The 24,919-nt window shown below is 60.8% G+C and overlaps 1 protein-coding gene across 7 annotated transcripts in view; it reads right to left on the reverse strand.

The window, feature by feature from the left end:
* Positions 1 to 24,919, reverse strand: part of GALNS (galactosamine (N-acetyl)-6-sulfatase) — a 44,959-nt gene that overhangs the window by 8,602 nt on the left and 11,438 nt on the right. For 3 of the 7 annotated variants that reach the window (XM_054452789.2, XM_063654195.1, XM_063654197.1), the window contains exons 2-12: positions 21,853 to 21,976; positions 21,049 to 21,123; positions 19,321 to 19,423; positions 16,061 to 16,204; positions 14,633 to 14,699; positions 14,300 to 14,424; positions 13,690 to 13,829; positions 10,401 to 10,504; positions 4,074 to 4,210; positions 2,701 to 2,803; positions 571 to 692 (exon numbers count right to left, since the gene is read on the reverse strand). In XM_054452789.2, the coding sequence (XP_054308764.2) occupies positions 571 to 692; positions 2,701 to 2,803; positions 4,074 to 4,210; positions 10,401 to 10,504; positions 13,690 to 13,829; positions 14,300 to 14,424; positions 14,633 to 14,699; positions 16,061 to 16,204; positions 19,321 to 19,423; positions 21,049 to 21,123; positions 21,853 to 21,976 (1,244 nt within the window). Of the gene's footprint in view, positions 1 to 570; positions 693 to 2,700; positions 2,804 to 4,073; positions 4,211 to 10,400; positions 10,505 to 13,689; positions 13,958 to 14,299; positions 14,425 to 14,632; positions 14,700 to 16,060; positions 16,205 to 19,320; positions 19,424 to 21,048; positions 21,124 to 21,852; positions 21,977 to 24,919 lie in introns of all 7 variants that reach the window. The other 4 variants (XM_063654192.1, XM_063654194.1, XM_063654196.1 and 1 more) reach the window with 2 other exon arrangements.

Below are 24,919 nucleotides of genomic sequence, written 5' to 3' on the forward strand. Positions count from 1 at the left end.
GTCTCCAGCCAAGTGTTGGCGCCTCTGTGTCGCCCCTAAGGAGCTGCCAGCACGTGGGTTTGGTATTGGCAACCATGACCCTCGAGACTCCCGAGGATAAGGGGAGGGCTTCCCTGAAAACTGGAAGGCGATGGCACAGACTCCGGCATCCTCAGTGGGGTGAGGACAAGGCCCAGAGAGCAGAGGGTGGAGCTGGGGCTGGCGGCTTTCTGCCATTCCTCCTGCTAGCTGACCTGTGTCCTTGCACCTCCTACTGGCCCCAGGGCCTGGACCCCTCCCCTCTGGCCTCGGCCATCCCTGAAGGCAGCTCAGAGTAGGGGACACATCACTGGGGGCAGGCGGACGGTGGCCCAGAAGGGGCAGAAGTGGGGAGACGACCAGGGTGGGCAGGAGCAGGCACCCTGAGAGGAGGGCAGGCCACCAAGCATGTGGGGGTATGAACAGCAACAGGAGACGCAGGCAAGGGGAGGCAGCAGGCAGGGTGCAGAGGGCTCCGTCCCTGTGGAGCCTGCATTTGGGGGAGTCCAGCTGGCACTGCCCCAGCAGCCAGGAGGCCCTGCACCGACTCACCTGAGGGGGAACCTCTCCCCTGGGTCCCGTCCCAGGTGGAAGATCAGAGGCAGCTTCGTGTGGTCTTCCAGGTTGTGAGTTGTGACCCCTGAAACGTTCTGCCCAGGGCAGAAATCAATGCCCTGCAATGAGAAGAGGAGGGAAGGTGTGTCCTGGAGCCCCTGACCCGTGGCCGTGAGGGGCCTTGTCTGCCTGTGTCCTGGAGCCCCTAACTGGGGGCCGTGGTGGGGGTCTTGTCTGCCTGTGTCCTGGAGCCCCTGACCTGCAGCCATGAGGGGCCTCGTCTGCCTGTGTCCTGGAGCCCCTGACCCGCGGCTATGGGGGGGTCTTGTCTGCCTGTGTCTTAGAGCCCCTGACTGGGGGCCGTGGGGGGGTCTCGTCTGCCTGTGTCCTGGAGCCCCTAACTGGGGGCCATGGGGGGGTCTCGTCTGCCTGTGTCCTAGAGCCCCTGACTGGGGGCCGTGGGGGGTCTTGTCTGCCTGTGCCTAGCAGTATCCCTGGTACTGGGCATGGTGCAGGGCGCTGGCTACACGCTGAAGGACTAGTAGGCCCATAAGCATCCTGTGGAGGAGGTGAAGCCACCCACTCTGGGCCCCTGAGATGTGTAGCTGGCATGCCTCACGTACCCCGTTTTCATGTACCCCTCTTCTTTGCGGGGCAGGTGAGTGTATTTAAAACACCTTAGCCAGCCTCAGATCTGGACTGCCACTAAGTTCATGGAGGAAAGCCCCTTTTAACAGCCCACTCTCTGCGGGAGGGGAGGGGAGGGGAGGGGAGGGGAGGGGAGGGGAGGGGAGGGGAGGGGAGGGGAGGGGAGGGGAGGGGAGGGGAGCCCTGCCCTGGGAGAAGGGAGAGCCACAATCCTCAGAATCCCTACAGAAACCCTGAGACAAGGAGGAGCAGGACCAACATGTGAAAGGCAAGAGAAAACACAGAAAACAGAAACAGACCCGGGGAGCTGACGCAGATTCACACGCTCAAGAAGGGCGAGGATCTCACAGTAACCGCAATTCTCTTTCTGCTGCCCCTGGGCTCCCTGATTTGGGAAAGGGGAGGTATGCCTCTAACATTCCCAGAGCGGGTGCTGCAGGCCAAGGGGCTCCTCCGAGGACTGTGCCAGGGGCACAGGACTGTGCCCAGGACAGCCCTAGCAGGCGGCAATGCTGGGGGACCGATGCCCAGGACGGCCCTCACAGGCGGCAGTGCCGGGGACCGATGCCCAGGACGGCCCTCACAGGCGGCAGTGCCGGGGACCGATGCCCAGGACGGCCCTCACAGGCGGCAGTGCCGGGGACTGATGCCCAGGACGGCCCTCACAGGCGGCAGTGCTGCGGACCGATGCCCAGGATGGCCCTCGCAGGCGGCAGTGCTGGGTAAAACCCGAAAGAGCGGGTGCGGGGCCTGCACAGGGTGGAGAGGAGCCAAAACACTCCTGGGCATCATTGCCCTCCAGACGCTGCCCCACGAGCAGCTTCCCTCCTCAGCCTGGGTGCTCAGCCCTCAGCCCCAGTCCTCACTTCCAGTCTTTAGACTCTCCATTAAACTAAATGATTTTCTTCCCAATTAAGGCAGACTAGCAGGGGATTCATCTCTCAAAACTTTGATGCTGGGACTGGGTGGGGCTGAGAGAGACCCCTCAGAAGGGGCTGGGGGATGCTGGGGTAGCCTGGGGTGGCAGGAGCCCCAGGCCCTGTGCGTGTGGCGTTTCACCCTCCCACACTGGGGGTTGCTGTACTGATGCCAATGCTGCGGCCCCCATGTAGCACCTGGGCCAAGCAGGCCACGCCCCTGTCGCCTCCAGCCTGGGGTGTAGGGGAGGCTCAGATGCCCTGGCAGGATGGAGAGGCCCATAGGGGCCACCTGACCAAGGTCTGGGCCACGCCTGTAGCTATGCCGCGGGGCTACTGTCATCGCGCGGGGCAGGAAGAGGTCCCTCCCTCCCCTCCAGCCTGTCAGCTGCCATGCCCTAGGCCACGCTGAAGGACTGGGGGCCATGCAGAGGAGGCTGTGGAGGGGGTGGAGCTCCTGCCTGTCTTACCCTCCTGTGCTTCCCCCAGGACAATGCTCAGGGGCCACGTCTGGATAGAGATGGGGGCAGCTCCGCCTGCGCTCACGTCCCGAGCCCTGTACCTGTCTGAAGTTCTCCCAGGAGTTGGTCCAGGTCCAGAAGTGAGCCTTGTGCTGCCCGAGGGTGGCCGCCATCAGCGTGTCGCCTCGGTAATAGAAGATGGGCCTGTGGGATGGGAGGGGAGGACCATGTAATGACAGGAAGGACACGCTGGGTCCACCTGGGGGCTCTGGGCTGCGTCTGTCATCAGTGGCTCACGCCTCCACGTGAGGTCTTGGTTGATACTTTACAAAGATGATTGAAAAGTAAAAAGGCTCGCAAGGTGGCCGGGGCTGGGGCTCCTAGGTGGCTGAGACTGGGGTGACTGGGTGTCTGGGGCACCTGGGTGTCTGGGGCGCCTGGGTGTCTGGGGCTGGGGTGCCTGGGTGTCTGGGCGGCCGGGACTGGGGTGCCTGGGTGTCTGGGTGGCCGGGCCTGGGGTGCCTGGGTGCCTGGGCGGCCGGGGCTGGGGTGACTGGGTGTCTGGGGTGCCTGGGTGTCTGGGCGGCTGGGGCTGGGGTGCCTGGGCGTCCCCTCATTGCTGGTCCTTGGCGAGGCTGGGCCAAGCCCTGGGGAGGGTGCGCAGACAAGACGATAAGCAGGCGGCATGGGGTCTCCTGACCATGTTGGGCCTGCGAGGCAGGAACGGGGAGTGGGGGACGCTGCTGGGCACCATCTCTCCCCACAGTGACCAACCACTTGTGCCAGGTCTCAAGAGGGGACAAATGAGCAAAACCCCCTCTACCCGGCCCCAGAAAGCCGGAGGCGGCAGCTGCCTTGGGCCGTCCCCACCTTCTATTTCCCGTCGAGCCTTTGGAATCCTCATCCCTTCAGGAACACCCAGGAAACGTGGTTTGGGTGGAACGGTGGCTGCTCTCAGGGGGTAGGAAATGGACTTTGGACACCAAGGATTTGGACAGAAGCTAAGAGCCGGGCCATGGACTTGGCAGAGCAGCGACTTGGATGGAAGGAAGAAGGAAGCTACAGGAAGCCATGAGGCACTGAAAACCAGGCTGGGCAGGGAACAGGGGTGGGGTGCGCAGGGGCAGCGTGTGCCCGGGCTGCAGGCAGGGAACAGGGGTGGGGTGGACAGGGGTGGCGTGTGCCTGGGTACAAGCAGGGATGAGGCCCCTCTCCTGGCCTTGCCCTTCCTCCTAAGGCTTTCCTGAGAGCCAGGGCCTCGCTGTGCTTGGACCCTCCCAGGATGGCCCCCGCCCCACAGGTAGGTCCCCAGGTCCTCTCATCACAGGCACCCCCGCCTCCTTCTGCCCTGGGCACGAGCACGCCTGTGTCCAGAACGAGGAGGGCAGCTGGGTCTGGGGGTTGCACCTCATCAGTAGCTCTGGGCTTCACCACTTGGATCGGGGAAAGGGGCCGGGGCAGGTCTGGCACCAACCTGTCCATCAGCCGGCCCTGCAGGAGGGCGGGGAGGAGGTTGAGGCCATCAATGGCCCTGTCGCTGGGTGGCGTCAGGCCCGCAAGGGCCAGGCTGGTGGTGAAGAGGTCCATGGTGCTGCCCAGCTGGTGGTTCACCTGAAACACACGCGGCAGCAACACGGTCAGGGCACTCTACACCGACCTGACGGGGCTGGGGGCCAATCCCTGGGGGGCGTGAGCCCCGCTGCCCAGCTGGGTCTACAGATGTGCATATGTGCTGACACGCCCACAGCAGGGACTAAGCGAGATCACAAGGCCTGTGAGAGGCAGAGGGGCCTCAAACCAGGCCCGAAAGACCCCAGAGCCATGCCACGCCCTCACTCCCTGGCACCCTTCTCTGTCCCTGTGGATCAGATCAAAGGAGAATCACAGCCCTCCCAGGGAGATGCCAGGAGGTCCCACCTCTCCAGGCCCACCTATCCAGAGAGGATCAGCCTCGCTCTAACACTGAATGCCCTAAGGCCACTGTGAGCCCTGCCCCTTAAGTCAGAGAAGCAGGTGGAGAAAAACCGGAAGTGGAGGGGCAGCTGAGGCTGGACAGGAGCAACTCTGAGTGGCTGGGGTGCGGACGGCTCCTGACACACCCAGGGAGCTCCAGGACGGGCAGGAGGCTGTCTTTCCCACTGTGCTTCAACCTCTGGTGGGCATGGGTACTGCTGACCAGCCATGACCAGAGCGTGCCATCTGGCTCCCCTCAGTGGCCCTGTCTGCTTCTTGTTTTTTGTTGTTTTTTTTTTGAGACGGAGTTTTGTTCTTGTCGCCCAGGCTGCAGTGCAGTGGTGTGATCTCAGCTCACCACAACCTCCGCCTCCCAGGTTCAAGCGATTCTCCTGACTCAGCCTCCCGAGTAGCTGGGATTACAGGCATGTGTCACTACGCCCGGCTAATTTTGTGCTTTTAGTAGAGACGGGGTTTCTCCGTGTTGGTCAGGCTGGTCTCAAACTCCCAACCTCATGTGATCCGCCCGCCTCAGCCTCCCAAAGTGCTGGGATTACAGGCATGAGCCACCGTGCCTGGCAGCCCTGTCTGCTTCTTAACTCAGGGGCTCCAGGCTTGGGTCACTCGGCGGGGAGACTGGGGAGGGGGTGGAAACACACCCCTGCCTTGCAAGCTCAGCCCCTGGGGCAGCTGGGCAGGGACCACCATCTGCTGCCAGGCCCTGGAGCTCCCACCCAGTGTCGACAGCCCTCCCTACGGTCCAGGGGCACCCTCGCCGCCTGCAGCCAGCTCCTCGCCAGGGCAGACGGCGATCGCCAGCTTCTCCAACAGAGGAGCCCTGGCCTCACAGGGACACTCACTCCACGCTGCAGCTGCTCACGGGATCTGGGGTCTGCAGCGCCCAGTGTGGGGCAGGGAATGCAAAGGTCAGCATTTGCCGGGAAAGTTCGGGAAGCTTTGCAGAGGGTGAGAAGCTTCACCAGGTCTGGTCAGCAGTGTCTGTGCGACTGCTTCCCATCCTTCCCGTGTCTTTTAAAGGACAGAATAATAAAGGAAAGAAATCCAGACGCTTTTGTCATCTGAAAAAATAACTGCAGAGCAGTGCTTGTGGTGCCGGCGGGGCGGGCGGGCGGGAATGGTGTCTGCCAGTCACTGCATCAGCACGGGCAGGGTCCTCGTGAGACGTTTTTGAAGAACTCTCCAGGTAGCGATGCCTTCCAGAAACGTCCAGAAACGCAGTGGGCAGCTGCAGCCGTGCGAGAAGTCACTGAAGCCATTATCAGCACTTTCAAGACCTCACTCGGAATTCAGGGCTGCAGGGACTAAAGCCTCCCCCGCCCAGAGGGAACCGCGGGGACAGACATCAGGTGCTTCAACGGAAACCCTGTCGTGGGGAACCATGGGGACAGACGTCAGGTGCTTCGACTGAAACCCTGTCGTGGTGTGGCGGTGCACAGGCCTGATGCCATCTAATTCAATTTCAGTTTGTGGCCCACGGGAAATGGCAACTTGGTGGCTCTGGGGAGAGGGTTTCCCCTCCCTCAGGCGGGGAGAGGGTTTCCCCCGCCTCAGGCGGGATGAGGGTTTCCCCCGCCTCAGGCGGGGAGAGGGTTTCCCCCCCCTCAGGCGGGGAGAGGGTTTCCCCTCCCTCAGGCGGGGAGAGGGTTTCCCCTCCCTCAGGCGGGGAGAGGGTTTCCCCTTCCTCAGGGAGCGAGGCAGACGGGAAAGTTCCAAAATGCTGAAGTTGGCATTTTTCTCAGCTGGAGCCTTTCCGTGGGCAGGTGGGTGGGGAGGTCTGTGGGGTACGGACGTCCCTGAACCCACTGGGCATGGAGCTGGGCGGGACTGGGGCGGCTCCCCTCACCTTTCCCAGGATGCTGCTGAGCACCACCACGGGTGGCTCCCAGCCTGGGGAGCAGATCCCCAGCCCTGTCCTGGCCCAGTGGGCACTCGCTGCAGTGGGGAACCTCACATCTCCCAGACCTACATGGGTCCCGAGTCTCATGCCATCGTCTCCCAGGCCTAAGCGGGTCCCAGGTCTCATGCCAACGTCTCCCAGACCTACGCGGGTCCCAGGTCTCATGCCAACGTCTCCCAGACCTACGCGGGTCCCGGGTCTCATGCCATCGTCTCCCAGACCTACGCGGGTCCCGGGTCTCATGCCAACGTCTCCCAGACCTACGCGGGTCCCGGGTCTCATGCCATCGTCTCCCAGGCCTACACGGGTCCCGGGTCTCATGCCATCGTCTCCCAGGCCTACGCGGGTCCCGGGTCTCATGCCATCGTCTCCCAGGCCTACGCGGGTCCCGGGTCTCATGCCATCGTCTCCCAGGCCTACGCGGGTCCCGGGTCTCATGCCATCGTCTCCCAGGCCTACGCGGGTCCCGGGTCTCATGCCAACGTCTCCCAGGCCTACGCGGGTCCCGGGTCTCATGCCATCGTCTCCCAGGCCTACGCGGGTCCCGGGTCTCATGCCATCGTCTCCCAGGCCTACGCGGGTCCCGGGTCTCATGCCATCGTCTCCCAGGCCTACGCGGGTCCCGGGTCTCATGCCATCGTCTCCCAGGCCTACGCGGGTCCCGGGTCTCATGCCATCGTCTCCCAGGCCTACGCGGGTCCCGGGTCTCATGCCATCGTCTCCCAGGCCTACGCGGGTCCCGGGTCTCATGCCATCGTCTCCCAGGCCTACGCGGGTCCCGGGTCTCATGCCATCGTCTCCCAGGCCTACGCGGGTCCCGGGTCTCATGCCATCGTCTCCCAGGCCTACGCGGGTCCCGGGTCTCATGCCATCGTCTCCCAGGCCTACGCGGGTCCCGGGTCTCATGCCATCGTCTCCCAGGCCTACGCGGGTCCCGGGTCTCATGCCATCGTCTCCCAGGCCTACGCGGGTCCCGGGTCTCATGCCAACGTCTCCCAGGCCTACGCGGGTCCCGGGTCTCATGCCATCGTCTCCCAGACCTACGCGGGTCCCGGGTCTCATGCCATCGTCTCCCAGACCTACGCGGGTCCCGGGTCTCATGCCATCGTCTCCCAGGCCTAAGCGGGTCCCGGGTCTCATGCCAACGTCTCCCAGACCTACGCGGGTCCCGGGTCTCATGCCAACGTCTCCCAGGCCTACGCGGGTCCCGGGTCTCATGCCATCGTCTCCCAGGCCTACGCGGGTCCCGGGTCTCATGCCAACGTCTCCCAGACCTACGCGGGTCCCGGGTCTCATGCCATCGTCTCCCAGGCCTACGCGGGTCCCGGGTCTCATGCCATCGTCTCCCAGGCCTACGCGGGTCCCGGGTCTCATGCCATCGTCTCCCAGGCCTACGCGGGTCCCGGGTCTCATGCCATCGTCTCCCAGGCCTACGCGGGTCCCGGGTCTCATGCCATCGTCTCCCAGGCCTACGCGGGTCCCGGGTCTCATGCCAACGTCTCCCAGGCCTACGCGGGTCCCGGGTCTCATGCCATCGTCTCCCAGGCCTACGCGGGTCCCGGGTCTCATGCCATCGTCTCCCAGGCCTACGCGGGTCCCGGGTCTCATGCCATCGTCTCCCAGGCCTACGCGGGTCCCGGGTCTCATGCCATCGTCTCCCAGGCCTACGCGGGTCCCGGGTCTCATGCCATCGTCTCCCAGGCCTACGCGGGTCCCGGGTCTCATGCCATCGTCTCCCAGGCCTACACAGTTCCTGAATCTCATGCCAACGTCACAGCATTCACTGAATGACCACCGGCCACTCCCTGCAGGAACCCCCACACAAGAGACCAAATGGCCCATCCCTACCCTCAGGGGGACAGCGCTCAGGGGAGTGGAGGGGGCGGGGCGGCACAGCTGCAGCCTGTCCTAGGGGCACCCCACACCATGCAGGAGGCTGTGCCCACCACCCGTGCTTCTCCTGCACAACAAGGCGGTCGCTCTCATGGCCACTCTGCCATTCACACGGAGCCGCAGCTGCCTGTTCAGTCAACTATGGGGGTTCTTCCACCTTCAGGGTCCTGGGAACTTGGGGTGGCGCAGAAGTCTCATGTCAGACAAAGGCTGCCCCGGGCAGACGGTCTGAGGGAGGCCCAGACAGCTGTAGAGAACAGGTGCCCTTGGCAGGTGCCACCCCCAGTCCCACTGGCTGCTAGGGACACAGGGGACTGCCCAGGCATGGTGGGCAGGAGTGCGGGCTCCACAGCCAGGCACCTGCTCCCACCTCTGCCCCCTACTAATTGGGGGGCCCTGACAAATGACTTCCTCTCTGGCCTCAGTTTCCTGATGTGTAGAATGAGTGGGGAAGAGGAGGATCTGGCAGAACAGCAGCCAATCCCTGGGCCTGCAGATGCGCGACCAGGCCAGGCAGTTGAGGCGGCAGACACAACGCAGGCCGCTCATCAGCAGGGCTCAAAACAGGGAGGCCAGCCTGGGTGAGCAGGGGGTGGGGTTGGACACAGCCTCAGGGTCCTCAAAAGTGGAACAGGGGCCGGGTGCAGTGGCTCACACCTGTAATCCCAGCACTTTGGGAGGCTGAGGCGGGCAGAGCACGAGGTCAGGAGATCGAGACCATACTGGCCAACATAGTGAAACTCCGTCTCTACTAAAAATACAAAAATTAGCCAGGCATGATAGAGCATGCCTGTAGTCCCAGCTACTCGGGAGACTGAGGCAGGAGAATCGCTTGAATCTGGGAGGTAGAAGTTGCAGCGAGCCGAGACTGCGCTACTGCACTCCAGCCTGGGCAACAGAGTGACACCCCATCTCAAAAAAAAAAAAAAAAAAAAAAAGTGGAACAGGAAGGCCAAGGACAGATGCCTGCGTGCTGCTGGCTTTGATGGTGGAGGGGCCCGGAGCTCAGGAATGGGGCGGCTGCTAGGATTTGGAAAAGGCAGGGAACAGAATATCTCCTGGAGCCTCCAGAAGGAGTTGGCCCCGCGCACGTCTTCACTCAGCCCCATGAGCCCCATGTTGACTCTGGCTGTCGTCATGTGTGATGTTCCAGCCGCCACTGGGAGCTCCCCCATCCTCGCAGGGCCGCTTGAAGGGGATGGCTGCCTCTGGAGGCCGTCGGGAGGGCAAAAGACTGACTAAGAAACAGTGAAGAAACAGCGCTCGTTTACAAACACCAGACTCAGCCCCCCGTGTTGATGGGTGTGTCTGGCTCAAGTGCCCATTAGAAAAGACCACACGGTGTGATTTTCAGCCGAGGGGCAGCTTCCTGGGCCGGGGGAGATGCAGTAACAGCATGAAGGTGGTCACGCTGAGATGGCAGGATGCACCCTCGCCCAGCCAGGGCCCGGGCCACCACTGAGGTCTGCACCCCATGCGGCAGACAGACACCAACGGTCCCGTGTCGGGCTGCTGCTGTTCTCTGAGTGTCCTTAGGACACTGGCCTGAGGAGATGTACTTTGGGGAAAAAAAAGACCAATTCTGTAGTAGACAGACAGGTTTTTAAACACTCAGCCTGCTCTATGCCCCTTCTAGAAGCTCATGATGTCCATTAGCATGCTAAAGGCACTGACAAGTCCTGCAGGGAAGAAACCTGTTTAGCTCCATTTAACTCAGGACTGCTGCGATGACTGAACCACGGACATCTCCTCCCCACACGGTCATTACCAGCGCCCATGTGACACACGGCAGGATACATGACTCCAGTCCCCACTGACAGCCTTCCTGCCCGTCTGACTCAGCACAGCAAGCCCTACACACCAAGAGCGACCTGGTTCCGAGGAGAGTGGTGAGGCTGAGCACAGGGTGCGTGGGGAGGAGCATGGTGAGGCTGAGCACAGGGTGCGTGGGGGAGGTGGCCAGTGAGGGGCGCACACACCCTGGGCTGGCCGCAGACCTGGACCTGCTGCCCGGCAGATGGGTGGACGCTGACTCACCTGGCCTGCGGCGATGTGCCCCGGCCACCATGCGAGGGCAGGCTCCCTCATCCCTCCTTCAAACGTGGTCTGCTTCCCACACAGAAAGGGGCCGTTGCTGCCACCTGGGAGAGAGGGACCCCATGTCAGGCCACTGGGACCCGATGTCCCCAGGCCCTCTCCCTCCCTCCCCACTGAGTCTGGTCATAGGGACAAAGGGCTCGGCCAAGGCACTCTGGCTGGAGTGCAAGATCCGGGCCTCAGGGTGGCTCTCCAGGGGCTCATCTGAGATGCCGCGGCTGCAAAGTCTCCCGGAGAAAGTGGGGACATCATGCCCGCTGAGGAAACGGAAGCATGACCATATAGTGTCGGCAAGACTCAGACGCACACTCCCGCGGCAGACGCCCTGGGCGCCAGGTGCGCAGCTGCCGGCTGGTGCTTCCTGAACGTGAATGTTCACAAGCCTCCCGGTGTTTGGGGTACTTAAAATGCAGCCAACTTCTGGCCCCGCCATGGTTCTGACTCAGTCAATCACGGTGGGGTGTAGGAATCTGTTTCTGACAAGCCCCCAAGACGGGGTTTTGGTTTCTGAACCATCACTTGTGGGAAGTGGTCACGGGGCAAAGGCCAGCTCAGGTGACTACACCATCCCTGGCTCACTCCCAGACATGGAGGAAGTGGGTGGGGGGCCCACGTCAGGGACAAAAGCCACCCCCGCTGCTGTAGCCTGAGCCACCTGAGGCTCTCTCAGCTTCGGGTCCCCTGAAAAAAAGTGAAAAAGGAAACGAAGAGGCCAGCTGCAGTGGCTCATACCTGTCATCCCAGTACCTTGGGAGGCCGAAGCAGGGGGACTGCTTGAACTGAGGAGTTCAAGACTAGCCTAGACTGGTTTCTACCAGAGAGAGACACGGCTAAACCCCATCTCCACAAAAATACAAAAATTAGCTGGGTGTGGCGGCACGTCCTGTGGTCCCAGCTACTCAGGAGGCTGAGGTGGGAGGACTGCTGGAGCCCAGGAGGTCAAGGCTGCAGTGAGCTGAGATCGCACCACTGCACTCCAGTCTGGGTGACAGAGGGAGACCTTGTCTCAAAAAAAAAAAGAAAGAAAAAAAAAAAAAAGAAAAGAAAAAAAAAAAAAAGAAAGAAAAGAAAAAGGAAGCCAGGCGCAGTGGCTCACACCTGTAATCCCAGCACTTTGGGAGGCCGAGGTGAGCGGATCACGAGGTCAGGAGATGAGACCATCCTGGCTAACACGGTGAAACCCCGTCTCTACTAAAAATACAAAAAATTAGTCGGGTGTGGTGGCGGGCGCCTGTAGTCCCAGCTACTCAGGAGGTGGAGGCCAGAGAATGGCGTGAACCCAGGAGGCAGAGGTTGCAGTGAGCCGAGATCGCGCCACTACATTCCAGCCTGGGCAACAGAGCGAGACTCCTTCTCAAAAAAAAAAAAAGAAAAAGTATTTTTCCGGCAGTGAAAAAGTGAACCATCCAGGGGACGCAAAGTCACCGTAGCTCCTTCCTGCGCTGCCATCCAAACCCCCGAGCGGCAGCGTGGGGAAACCTCTGAACAGAACCTCGCAGGCAGCTCTGCTCACAGAGCCCCTCATGGGCAAACACGCTAACACCCGGAACCCGGCCTGTCTCAGGGAGGGCCCTGCTCACAGTGGCAGAGCCACAAAACCTGTGAGAGGACAAAGGACACTGAGCTGGGGACAGTGGCCACTTCTAGGGGACACTCAGGGCTCACAAGAGGCCGTGCTGTGCTTCTTCCTTCTCCTTCTCTCCCTCCCTCCCTCCTTTCTTTCCTTCTCTCTCCCCTCCCCTTTTTTTTTTTTTTTTTTTTGACATGGAGTCTCGCTCTGTCACCCAGGCTGGAGTGCAGTGGTGTGATCTCGGCTCACTGCAAGCTCCACCTCTCGGGTTCAAGCCATTCTCTTGACTTAGCCTCCCCAACAGCTGGGACTACAGGTGCCCGCCACCACGTCCGGCTAATTTTTTGTTTTTCAGTAGAGACGGGGTTTTACCGTGTTAACCAGGATGGTCTCGATCTCCTGACCTCGTGATCCACCGGCCTCGGCCTCCCAAAGTGCTGGGATTACAGGTGTGAGCCACTGCGCCCAGCCCCCTCCCCTGCTTTCTTTCTCTGGGATGTTCTGTTCTTAGTCTTGTGCTGGGTGCTGGGTGTGTGGGTTCTCATCTTGTTACAAATAGGTACATATGCCATTTGTTTGTATGAAACATTCCATCATTTAGAAATGAAGACTTAGGTCGCTGGGGCCCTCGCCACTGCTGGCTGGTGGTTGTGGGTGCTGGCATCGAAGTGGGCCCCTGCGGGCTCCCCATGGGGAATGGTGGCCAATACCACCCTCCCCCCGCCCAGCACCCTCCCTCCTGGGAGCTGCCTGTAGCCCTCCACACATGCGTCTGTTGGGGGCCTCGACTCGTGGGTCTGACTCCAGTGGGCGGGAGATGGAGCTGTCCAGAGGGCCTGCATGAGAGCCAGGCTCACCCAGGGGAGCCATCTGGTGGGACGTGGCACGAGGGACCCTATGCTTCTGTTTTGCCTTTCAGCTGTGCTGGTTTCTATCACTTGAAACTCTGAAGCCCCCTCTCCCCGCAGCACACCGGGCTGCAGGCCCCCACCGCGTGGTCTGGGACGAGGCTGCAGGGGCCCCCCGCGTGGTCTGGGAAGAGGCTGCAGGGCCTCCCCGCGTGGTCTGGGACAAGGCTGCAGGGCCTCCCCGCGTGGTCTGGGAAGAGGCAGGTTCAGGTTTGTTGGCGCTGGGGACGGGTCAGGCATTCATCAGTGCCGAGCGGGGGAAAGGCTGAAGCTCCATCCCAGGAACCACTCGACGGGGCTGTGGTGGGGGCGGAAGCCCATCTTCATGGAGGCGGCCCGGCCCCTGGGTGACCAGGTCCAGGCCACACTTACAGGGCTGCTTGGGGTCTTGGGTGCCGGCCCCCACCTCAGCAGGGACACCCCGCTCCACTGGCCCTGCTGTTTCCAAGCGGCCTCCAAAGCCTCCGGCCTCTGGGGTCACCCTTCGGGAGGCGTCAGCCTCTTCCAAGACAAACCCTCTCCCCTGTGTCACCTCCTCCCCACCCCCAAGTTCAAGGTCACTCCTGCTTCCAGGTTAGTCCTGGGCCAGAAGGGCCTTGCTTGAGGCTCGGTGACATCTGCTCCTCCCACTGGACCCAGAGGGACCCTTCATGCTCTGCCCACCACAGACCCTGCGGGCACAGCCGGTCCAGGCGCTTTTCGCCGACACGCTGGCCGCGGGGAAACCGTGGAAATGATGGCGAGCAGTCACCTTGTTCAGGGGCGGAAATGAGGGCAGCGCCGTTGTCCGATGTGAAGAAGACGAAGGTGTTGTCTGCGACGTGCAGGTCTTGGAGGAGCTCCAGCATCTTCCCAATACTGTCATCAATCTCCCGGACGGCGTCTCCATACCTGCAGGACGGTGACAAAAGGCGTCTCCATACCTGCAGGACGGTGACAAAAGGCGTCTCCATACCTGCAGGACGGTGACAAAAGGCATCTCCATACCTGCAGGACAGTGACAAAAGGCGTCTCCATACCTGGAGGATGGTGACAAACGGATCAGGCAGCCAACGGCATACTGTGATTCACGGAGTACATTAAATCATAACTTCATAGACGACAGTGAAACTGGCTGGCCTCTTCCCAGAAGAGGAATGGCTTCAGTTCAAGTTCATGTGGCTTATGAAGGACAGAGCCAGCACCCCCACCGCAGCCCTCCTCTGCTGATCCCAGGCCAGTGGACAGCTTCAAAGGGGTGGGGTTGCTCTGGCCTTTCCATAATTGGCACTAAATGCCAAGGTACTGAGTGCCCCATCTCTGGAGTCGTCAAGCACAGCTTGGCTCCAGCATGGTCTGTGCTCCTTGGAGCCAGGACTCACCGCCCTCGCTGACTGGTGCCCAAGAAGGGTTTGGAGGCATAGACGGGTGCGTGCGTGGCGTCGACAGCCCAGTAGAGGAAGAAGGGGTGGTGCCGCGCCTGTCTCTTAATGAAGTCCAGGGCTTCCTATGGAGACAGCCACACCGTCGTCCTCCAGCCTCAGGCCGACCTCCCCATGCCTCCCATGGGGTGAGGTTGATGTGGTCCCCGTCCCCACACATCCCACAGGATGAGGTTCGTGCAGTCCCCGTCCCCACGCCTCCCACAGGATGAGGTTGGTGCGGTCCCCGTCCCCACGTGTCCCACGGGGCGAGGCTGGTGCGGTCCCCATCACCTGCAGGTAGATCTGGGTGAGGTTGGCTTCCCCCGTCTTCAGATTAATAGGAAATTCTTCATAATATCTGAAAAGAACACAGATCCAGACAGACTTCAGAATTTAGACCAAGAAAGTCCCGTTCTCCCTCCCTGACTTCACCAGCAAAGCCACGGGCTTCATTTAAAAGAAGGCTGGGGCTGGGCATGTGGCTCACACCTGTAATCCCAGCATTTTGGGAGGCCAAGGAAGGTGGATCATGAGGTCAGGAATTTGAGACCAGCCTGGCCAACATGGTGAAACTCTGTCTTTATTAAAAATACAAAAATTAGCTGGGCGTGGTGGCACGCACCTGTAATCCCAGCTACTTGGGAGGCTGAGGCAGGAGAATTGCTTGAACCCGGGAGGCGGAGGTTGCAGTGAGCCGAGGTCGCGCCATTGCACTCCAGCCTGGGCAACAGAGCAAGATCCTGTCTCAAGGAAAAAAAAAAAAAGGAAGCCCGGAAATGAAATATCCACTCAGGGAACAGACCAAGCTGGACGCATCCCTGGCTCCCCCAGGGCACGGTCTTGCATCTGATGACCTGGCTGAGGCCGGTGCCGTAATAACCTGCCACGTGGGAAGATGGGGGAATGGGGCCGAGGGCACGACACCAAGGTGAAGGCAGTGAGGCGGCTGTGGTCACTCGGCTGGGGCTCGGGAGCCACCGCTCAGGCCATGGGGCTCGTTCTGAAGCAGCTACAGTGCTGGCTGTCCCAGCCTGCGACTACTGCCAACCACAGAACTGCACACTTCAAATGAGGGCTGCGCGATGCAACTCCCACACCTCCACGGGGCTCTATCTAGAAAGAGGCAGCAAGCTGCTGCTGCTTCTGGTCACCGTCACGTAACGAATGAGCACTTCTGCCAAGAAGAGTCAAGTTAAGCAAAATAAAATTCACAAAAGATGAGGGTCCCGGACCCGGCACTGCCATGTCAAGAGGCGCTGCCCAAACGCCCGGGCACCAGGACAGCTCCATCTGGACAGTGGCTTTTGCCCCTGGTGTGGCTCCCAGTGGGGGTTTCATCCCACCTCCTGTCCTGCCCATGTCCCTGGACGTCTGTAGCACAGCCGGCCTCCCCACCTGTAGACCACATGGGCAGTACCCTGACGGCTAGGGCAGACTGTGTGGGCTCACTCTGCGGGGGGCCTTCCTCTCTCAGGACAGCTAAAGGGATCTACGACCCTGAAAAGGTGGGAAACCCCAGGCGGGAGTCTCATAGGCTCTGAGACAAAACTTGGTGGGACAGAAACCACCAACCAAAGCCCTCAGTGCCTGGGGACACAGGGACAGCCCAGCCCTTCTGAGTGGCGACTTGAGCCCACCAGCGCTGCAGGGTGGCGGGGGGCAGGCACGCCGGGCACAGCAGTTCAGGACGTGGGAGGGGAAGGGGTGGGGCTCCATTACCTGCCAACCATCTCCCAGTCCCTGTACACAGGGATGTTGGGCCTGGCCTTGTTGTCATAAGGTCCAAAATGGCAGTTGGGGGATCCAAACCACTCATCAAATCCGTGCTTCAGGGGGTGGAACTGGGGCCTGTGACCCAGATGCCTGGAAACAGGAACCCAGGACACTTCAGGGACCCTATGTGGGGACACTCTGAAGTTCTGAGCAGCAACAGATCCACCACCCTCACAAAATTCTTGGTAAGACGAGCACCCTCCAGCACTGAGTATGGGCTATGCCTGGGCATGGCAGGGACAAAAGACCAAGGCCTCACCCGAGGAGGGTGCTGGCACTGCCCGCCTACCCTGCAGAGCGTCTGGGCACAACCGAGGGTGGCAAGCACAGCGGCGGCCAGGGTTCCCTGCACTGTGAAGGGTGGCGCATCGTGAGGAGCCTCCCAGGCTCCTGGAACCTCCCTGACGTGCCCCTCGTGGCCCTGGCTCCTTCCTTCCACTTTTTCTGAACTCCCAGGAAAGTTTCACGGGTTGTGTCTCGAACCCAAGTGTGTCTCCTCTGGGTTTTCCAGGGCAGAAAATATTTCCTGCCAGGTAATTACTGGGTCTCTCCACACCGAGGCGCTCAGTCTCATCTCCCAGTTCAGGGCAATGGCCCCAGGATGATGACTGGGCGGGGCGTTGTGTGCCGTGTGGGAGCCCCGGGGCCTGCCAGCTGCACCCACATCCCCAGGGCCCTGGCAGAGGCAGGGATTGGAGTGATGACAAGAGAACATGGCAGTGTGGCCACACTGGTGACCTCCACCAACCGCTCTCCTGGGACCCGGGTTCACCTGCTGGGAATGGCCATCGCCAGGCATCACACCCCAGGCCTGTGGGAACCCTTCCAGACCCCGCCCCGCACTCCCTTTCTGACAATCCCCCCACTTTGTACTCCCACCCTCTGGTAGCACCTAATCTCTTGTCCCCCGGCCCGCAGCAGCCCTGCAGGCCACACCTCTGTGCCCACTCGCCCGGGCCCCCAGGCCAGCTGTCCAGGTTTCCTTGCGCGGCATATCCTATCCTGGAACGAATCCAGCTTGCGGCTGCTCTTCAGAACGGGCTGCAGGAGAGGTGGTATGAGGTGGCTTCTAGGCACGGCCGTGGGCGGGTCTCACGCAGTCGCGTGTCGTCTGAGGAAAGTCTTCTGCAGCTACGGCTTTGAAAGCAGCATCCCCGAGGCAGGTTTCACCAAAGCAGATTTCTGCTGCCTCCCTGGACATGGCCTCTGCACCCTGGACCTCCCGAGCTGCCTCTCCCCATCTCCTCTCTCAGGTAAGCACACCTGGACCTCTCTGTGACCTCAGAGCTCCCTTGGCTGCCAACTCTGGGCTGTTTCCTTTGGGTCTTCAGCACTTGGGCCCATTGCTAGAGCACCCCGACATCCCTGAACACCCCAGGCAGGTCACAGCCCAGCCACAGGGGACACACATGCGTCCCCGTCCGCAGGTCACAGCCCGGCCACAGGGGACACTCGTGCGTCCATGTCCGCAGGTCACAGCCCGGCCACAGGGGACACTAGTGCGTCCATGTCCGCAGGTCACAGCCCAGCCACAGGGGACACTCGTGCGTCCATGTCCGCAGTGCAAAGGCCTTGCTCAAGGGAAGCACACGGGCAGGACGCTACACAAATTAAGCTGTCGGCTCAATGCGCTTGTCCAAAAGCAGCAGTGGGGCCTGGCACTCACCAGCAAGTGACCTGGAGCAGGCAGTGTCCGCGGCCCTCTGGGACTCGAGTCCCTGCCCTGCATACCCGCGTGGCTTCAGGCAGATCAAGCAGCCTCTTTTTGAGTCCAGGTGAGGGGCCTCAGGGAAGTTTGAGTCACAGCTGACAACACCCCTACTGCCCTGAGAGGGGACCCTGCTGGGATGGGGACCCCCCACCTGACTGAGTAGCCACTGCAGGACCCAGCCCGGGCCATCCAGCCACTGCACCATGTACAGGAGGAGCCTGTGGCTCTGAGGCCTGCATGGCTCCTGCTCCCACTCCTCGGAGTCCCCTCTCTCCCGCCGACGGCTGTTCAGGAGCCTCGAGGTCTCTATGGAGACCCACTCCCTGTCTAGCTCTGGCCACCGGCACCAATGACCATGCATAGGAGGCCGCTGGGCCCAAGACAGAGCTGCCAAGCCAGGCGGAGAGCTCCAGTCACTGTGGGGCTTGTCACTTGGAAAGGCCACCAGCTCTTCCTCCTGTTGGCACAGCGCTGACGCGCTCCAGTGGCCCTTGGAGACTGACTTCTGCCATGGCCCCTGGCACTGGCTCAGGGACTATGCAGGCTGCATGGGGCCCGACCTCCCTGCGTGAGGACTCTGCAGCTGCTGTGCCCATCAGCTCTGCCCTGTGCTTTCTGAGAGCTCAGCTCGGCAGGCTGCTTCCTCTCGTCTGAAGAGTGATAAAGTGCTCCCTAGGCAGCCTCTGGGTCCTCCTCATCCAGTGATCAAGCTCAGCAGATTCCCGGCTGCCATGACCATCTACATCCAAGGAGCATCCATCCTAAGGGGACCGGCAGGAGCCACAGGCAGCTGACTGGGGATCACAGAGGCTGGGAAAGTAGTGAGGGCTTCCTGGAGGAGGAGGCATGCGGACCTGACAGGCGGGGAACGCTACAACAGGTGGAGAGAAACACGGGACAGGTGACTCCTACCCAACCCTCTAGGCTCACTGAGGCATCCCAGGGAGTAAAAGAAATGAAACATCCCGTGTGCCTGAAACCGCGGCCAGGGGGCTGTGTAGCACCCAAGCTCTCATCAGCTCAGGATTTCATCAACTGCTGGGCTATTCCTCTCCTTCCTGGTAGCTTCTGTGTGGTTTAGACCAGAGCTTTCACCATCCAACAGGCCCCTAGGGTGGACACGCAGCACCTCCGCCATGGCTTCTGTGTGTAATGACGTGGCCCCTCCAAGGATGACGTGGCAGGAGGCAGCCGGGGGGCAGTGGTGGCAGGTGCTGGGGGCTGTGACTCGAGGGACAATGGTGACAGGCCTGTGGAGTCTGATGCCGCAGGATGCTCGCGGCCGTGGGCCCAGCCTGGTGACCTGAGATCCTGCTGGCAAGGTCATGCTGGCCTGCACAGGGACGCTGGGGACACCTGAACACACCCAGAATCAGCTTCCGTTTCCCACCCAAGACGCCCTCCTTCTTTGGAAACTTGTGGCCATGTCCCTTGGAACCAAGGCCAGGAAGTGGGTGGAGCAGGACACCTGGGCAGGCGTGGCTGGGAGACTCACCACTTGCCAACGATCTTGCTGACGTAGCCGGCCTTCTTCAGAAGCTCCGGCAGGAGCTGCTCCGAGTCTGGGATGCCGCCCACGATCTCCTGCGGTGTGTAGGCTGGAAGAGCAGCCTGGGTGAGCCCCGAGGAGACCCAGAGAAGCTGCCACCAACCCCATCCTAACAGGACACTGGGGGCTGCATCCACACATCCTAACAGGACACTGGGGGCTGCGTCCACACATCCTAACAGGACACTGGACCCTCGGGGTCAAAGGCTGTGCCTGGGGTCTGCGTCCACACATCCTAACAGGACACTGAGGGCTGCGTCCACACATCCTAACAGGACACTGAGGGCTGTGTCCACACATCCTAACAGGACACTGAGGGCTGTGTCCACACATCCTAACAGGACACTGGCCCCTCGAGGTCAAAGACTGTGCCTGGGGGCTGCGTCCACACATCCTAACAGGGCACTGGGGGCTGCGTCCACACATCCTAACAGGACACTGGACCCTTGGGGTCAAAGGCTGTGCCTGGGGGCTGCGTCCACACATCCTAACAGGACACCGAGGGCTGTGTCCATACATCCTAACAGGACGCTGGCCCCTCGGGGTCAAAGGCTGTGCCTGGGGGCTGCGTCCACACATCCTAACAGGACACTGAGGGCTGCGTCCCCACATCCTAACAGAACACTGGGGACTGCGTCCACACATCCTAACAGGACACTGGCCCCTCGAGGTCAAAGGCTGTGCCTGGGGGCTGCGTCCACACATCCTAACAGGACACTGGCCCCTCGGGGCCAAAGGCTGTGCCTGGGGGCTGCATCCACACATCCTAACAGGACACTGAGGGCTGCGTCCACACATCCTAACAGAACACTGGGGGCTGCGTCCACACATCCTAACAGGACACCGAGGGCTGTGTCCACACATCCTAACAGGACACTGGCCCCTCGGGGTCAAAGGCTGTGCCAGGAGGCTGCGCGTCCACAGGGCATGGCACTTCCCAGGATTTTTCCAGGCACCCCTCAGAGCCAGTGCCATCACCAGAGGGTGGGGACAGGGCAGACTCCGTGCCCCCCAGCGCCTTCCTTGGGCCTTCTGCCCACCCTCAGGCCCCACCCTGCCTCTCAGGCCAGCCTCCCACCTGCCTGGTCTCCAGGGGTCTCTGGAATACGCCATGTGATGCTGCACTGCCCCACCCCTGCCTCTCCCGTCCTTCCCTTTCCTCAAATGCCACTGGAAATCCCACTTTCCCTGTGAGATGCCCCTGGGGAGCACATCCAAACCCCTCGAGCACAGCGATTCCAGAACATTCCAGAACTGCCGCTGATGCCACAGCCCCGGCCTCCCTGTGGGTGTGTGGCTCACCCGCCTGGGGAGTGGGAGCTTCTGGGGTGGGGGTGCCGACTCAGCTCCTTAGGCCAGACTGGGCACCCTCCGTTCAGTCCCCACTGGGCCAGGGCAGGGAAGGAAGCCAGCTAGGGGGAGCCTGCATTTCCACCTAAGTCCCAGAGACCCAGGCACCACCGGTACCCCACCTGCAGCTTGCCACACGAGTCCCGAAGACCCAGGCACCACCGGTACCCCACCTGCAGCTTGCCACCCAAGTCCCGGAGACCCGGGCACCACCCGTAGCCCGCCTGCCACTTGCTACACGAGTCTCAGAGACCTGGGCACCACCCGTACCCCGCCTGCCCAACCTGCATCCGAGGGTGTCCCTGGAGGCGGCGGGCAGCCTACCGTTTCTGGCGTGGGCGTTGGTGGTGTAGAAGCCATTGCGGATGGGCAGCCGTCCTGTGAGCAGTGCCGCTCTCGCTATGTGGTGACAGAAACAGAAACTGGATGAGAAGGGTGTGGCTCAGACCCTGCGTGTCAACAAGAGCCCCACCGAGTAGACAGACGGTGACAGATGAGGCACGCACAGGTTTACAAGGGGCTGCCACGCCTGTCAATCCCCGTTAGCATCTCCACCACCTGAGTGGGGCACAGCACCCATTGCACTGAAAGACGCATGGCCCTTGGGCCCTGCAGCTCAGCATTGTCCCCAAGACCCTGTCTCCTCTCACAGGCTCCCGGTACACCCACTGGGCGTGCAGGTCCACATGGCCCCATCCTCAAGCACCGGCCCCATGCCCTGCCTTCCCCTCTTCCTCACGATCAACGCCACGTTTCTGTCTCCAGCAGGAGAGACTCTCCCCAGGGAGGGAGGGAGTGGGACTCCTGCTTCCCAGGTACCCTGGACGGAGCCACACTGCAGCGCCTCTCCCCAGGTGGCCACAGACCTCGACTCTGGGAAACAGAGAACAGCAGCCACCAACAATACCGCAACTTTGACCCTGAAAACCTAGCAGGTGCCGCACCCCACACGGCACAGAGCTGGGCTGGGACCTGATGAGAAAGGCCTGAGCCCACCTGCCACCCTCCCTGCAGTAGTAGGAATAGACAAGGTTGATGCGGCCACCCAGGGTCAGGGCTGGAAGGACCCAGGAGGCCTCGGCCTGCTGGGTTCACCCTTTCCTGGGGGCGAGGGCCCCACTGACTTACATGGCGAGCACAGAGGGTTGGCAGAATAGAAGTTTGGGAAAAGCATCCCTTCTGCAGCCATCCGGTCCAGATTTGGGGTCTCTCTGGAGGGCTCTCCATACACCCCGAGGTCACCCCATCCCATCTGCAGGGAAGAGCACGGGGAGGAGGAATGAGCGCCTTCTGCAGGTGCTTCTGGCCTGGGGAGCTGCCCATGGTGCCAAGAGCGTGTTGGGGACCGTGGGAGCCAGAGCCACCCTGTGCCCCAGCCAGCGGCAGAGCTCGGCCAAACCCCAGCATTGCCTGCGTGCCTGCACAATGGGGCCGCTCCACAGTCAGCCCAAGCCCCAGCATCGCCTGCGTGCGTGCACAGTGGGGCCGCTCCACGGTCAGCCCAAACCCCAGCATCGCCTGCGTGCGTGCACAGTGGGGCCGCTCCACAGTCAGCCCACGCTGGCTTTCGCCTCCACTTCTGCTTGGTCTTCATGTGGGGAATGTGTCCCGTCTGCCTCCTCCCAGCCTGACACCAGCATCTGCATGCTCGCAGGGAGCTGGCCTCTAAACACGTGCGTCTATTTTCAACATAATACACAGGCCCTCGTATGTCTGTACAAATCTAGATTTCAAAGTCGAGTGGTAACTGTCCCCTAGAAGCCCAGTTATCGTGTGACCCTGCAGTTCCACTCCTAGCTGTACACCCAAGAGACTGAAACTTACGTCCACACACAGACCTGCATATGAGCATCCAGGGCAGCGTGACTCAGTGGCCAAAAGGCAGGAGCACCCCCAGCGCCCATTGGCGGACGACAAAGTGTGTCCCGCGTGTGCTACATGGGTGTGGCTGCCTTTGGAAGTAGGGTCTCTGCAGTGTTAGTGAGCTAAGATGAGGTCACGCTGGGCCAGGGTGGGCCCTCAATCCTATGACTGGGCCCTTAGAGACGCAGACGTGCAGTAGAGATGCCGGGCGAAGGCCGAGGCCGAGACTGGAGTGCTGCAGCCACCAGCCAGGGGACAGCAAGGACCTTCCCGGAGAGCCTCAGAGGGAGGGCCCGGCTGACACCTTGATTTTGCACTTCTGGCCTCCAGAATCCGGCAAGAATCCATTTCCGCTGGCTGAGGCCACCCGGCCTGTGGTAATGTGTTATGTCTCGGGAAACTCACGCACGTACCGCAGCACACTACCCAGCCATCAAAAGGAAGGGTGCCCCACACCGGGCATGGCCCTAGAAACCTTCACGTAAGGGAAGGAAGCAGACACAAGGGCCACAGGCTGTGATTTGCTCATTAAGCCTCCGGAACAGGCTGGTCCGCAGAGGCAGGAGGCAGCTGAGTGGCTGCCGGGGCTGGGGGTGGGTGCTGGGGAGGGCCTGCTGATGAGTACCGGTTTCTTCTTGGGATGGAATGTTCAGAAGCAGGTAAAAGTGATGGAGGCACCATGCTGTGAATGTACTGTGCCTGAGTGGTGCACGTTAAGGTGGCTGTCGTGGTCAATTTTACGTTCTGTGTATTTTACAATAAAAACCGCAAGCAGGAGGATGGGTGAACACAGGGCAGGAACGGAGGCCGGGGTGATGCCAGGAGGCCGGGGTGATGCCAGGTGTGATGGCGCCAGCACAGCAAATGCCCACGGCAAACTCCAGGGGTGAGTGGCAGGGGCAGTGTTCGCTGAAAAATTCTTCAAACTTCGCAGTGTGTATTGTTGAAAAAAGTGCTTTTCAACAGGCAGTGGGCCAGGACTTTGCTTTAGAAGGAGGAGGGGAGGGCACCGCCTGGGGCTTTGGCTCTCCTCAGATCCTCCAGCCGTCTCCCTGAGCACCACCACAGCAGGAGCCTGGTGGAAGCCAACACTCCGGGGCCCCTCCGCCCGGCCTGTCTTCCTTCCCTGAGGACATATTCCCTGAGGTGCTCCAAGCACCAACCAAGACATCAGTGAAGTGTCTGTGCCTGCCTGGGCCCCTGCCCTCTACAGGCCGCCTTCAGCAGCCTCGGCAACACAAACACACAACATCTGGGAAAGACACCGCATTCTAAACACAATGACCATGTTCACAGGCCCAGCTGCATTCAACGCATATTTATTTTTGAAACCAATTTCAATGCAAATATAAATATTTAGAGTTGGCATCAGCAAACGCATTATGTAAAGGGCCTCACAGCAAATCTTTTCAGCTTTGTGGGCCATATGGGGCTGTCACAGCCCCTCAGCCCTGCCACAAGCCAGCATGCGAGCAGATGTGCATGCTGTGTGCCAATAAAACTTTATTCATCAACATCTGAATTTCATATAATTTTTCACGTCGCAAAACATTATTCTTTCGGTTTTTTTGAACAATTTAAAATTATAAAACCCATTCCTGGCTTATGGGTTTAAAAAACAGCAGGTGGTGGGCCAGGCGCAGTGGCTCACATTTGTAATCCCAGGACTTTGGGAGGCCGAGGCGGGCGGATCACCAGGTCAAGAGATCAATACCATCCTGGCTAACATGGTGAAACCCTATCTCTACTAAAAATACAAAAAAATTAGCCAGGCGTGGTGGTAGGCACCTGTAGTCCCGGCTACTCGGGAGGCTGAGGCAGGCAAATCGCTTGAACCTGGGAGGTGGAGGTTGCAGTGAGCCGAGATTGCACCACTGCACTCCAGCCTGGGCAACAGAGCGAGACTCGGTCTCAAAACAACAACAACAACAACAACAACAACAAAACCCAGCAGGTGGTTCACATTTGATCCATGGGCTGGAGTTGGCCAACCTCTGTCTTAGTTAAAGTGCAGCTACCCTATCTTAAAAGGCAATCATGGGGCTGGGTGCGGTGGCTTACACCTGTAATCTTAGTACTTTGGGAGGCCGAGGCAGGCGGATCACAAGGTTAGGAGTTCGAGACCAGCCTGGCCAATATGATGAAAACCCGTCTCTACTAAAAATACAAGAATTAGCTGGGCATGGTGGCGGGCACCTGTACCAGCTACTTGGGAGGCTGAAGCAGGAGAATCGCTTCAACCCAGGAGGTGGAGGTTGCAGTGAGCCAAGATTGCGCCACCGCATTCCAGCCTGGGTGGCAGAGCAAGACTCCATCTCAAAAAAAAAAAAAA

Source organism: Pongo pygmaeus, chromosome 18, assembly GCF_028885625.2.
Source record: "Pongo pygmaeus isolate AG05252 chromosome 18, NHGRI_mPonPyg2-v2.0_pri, whole genome shotgun sequence".
NCBI classification, from domain to species: domain Eukaryota; kingdom Metazoa; phylum Chordata; class Mammalia; order Primates; family Hominidae; genus Pongo; species Pongo pygmaeus.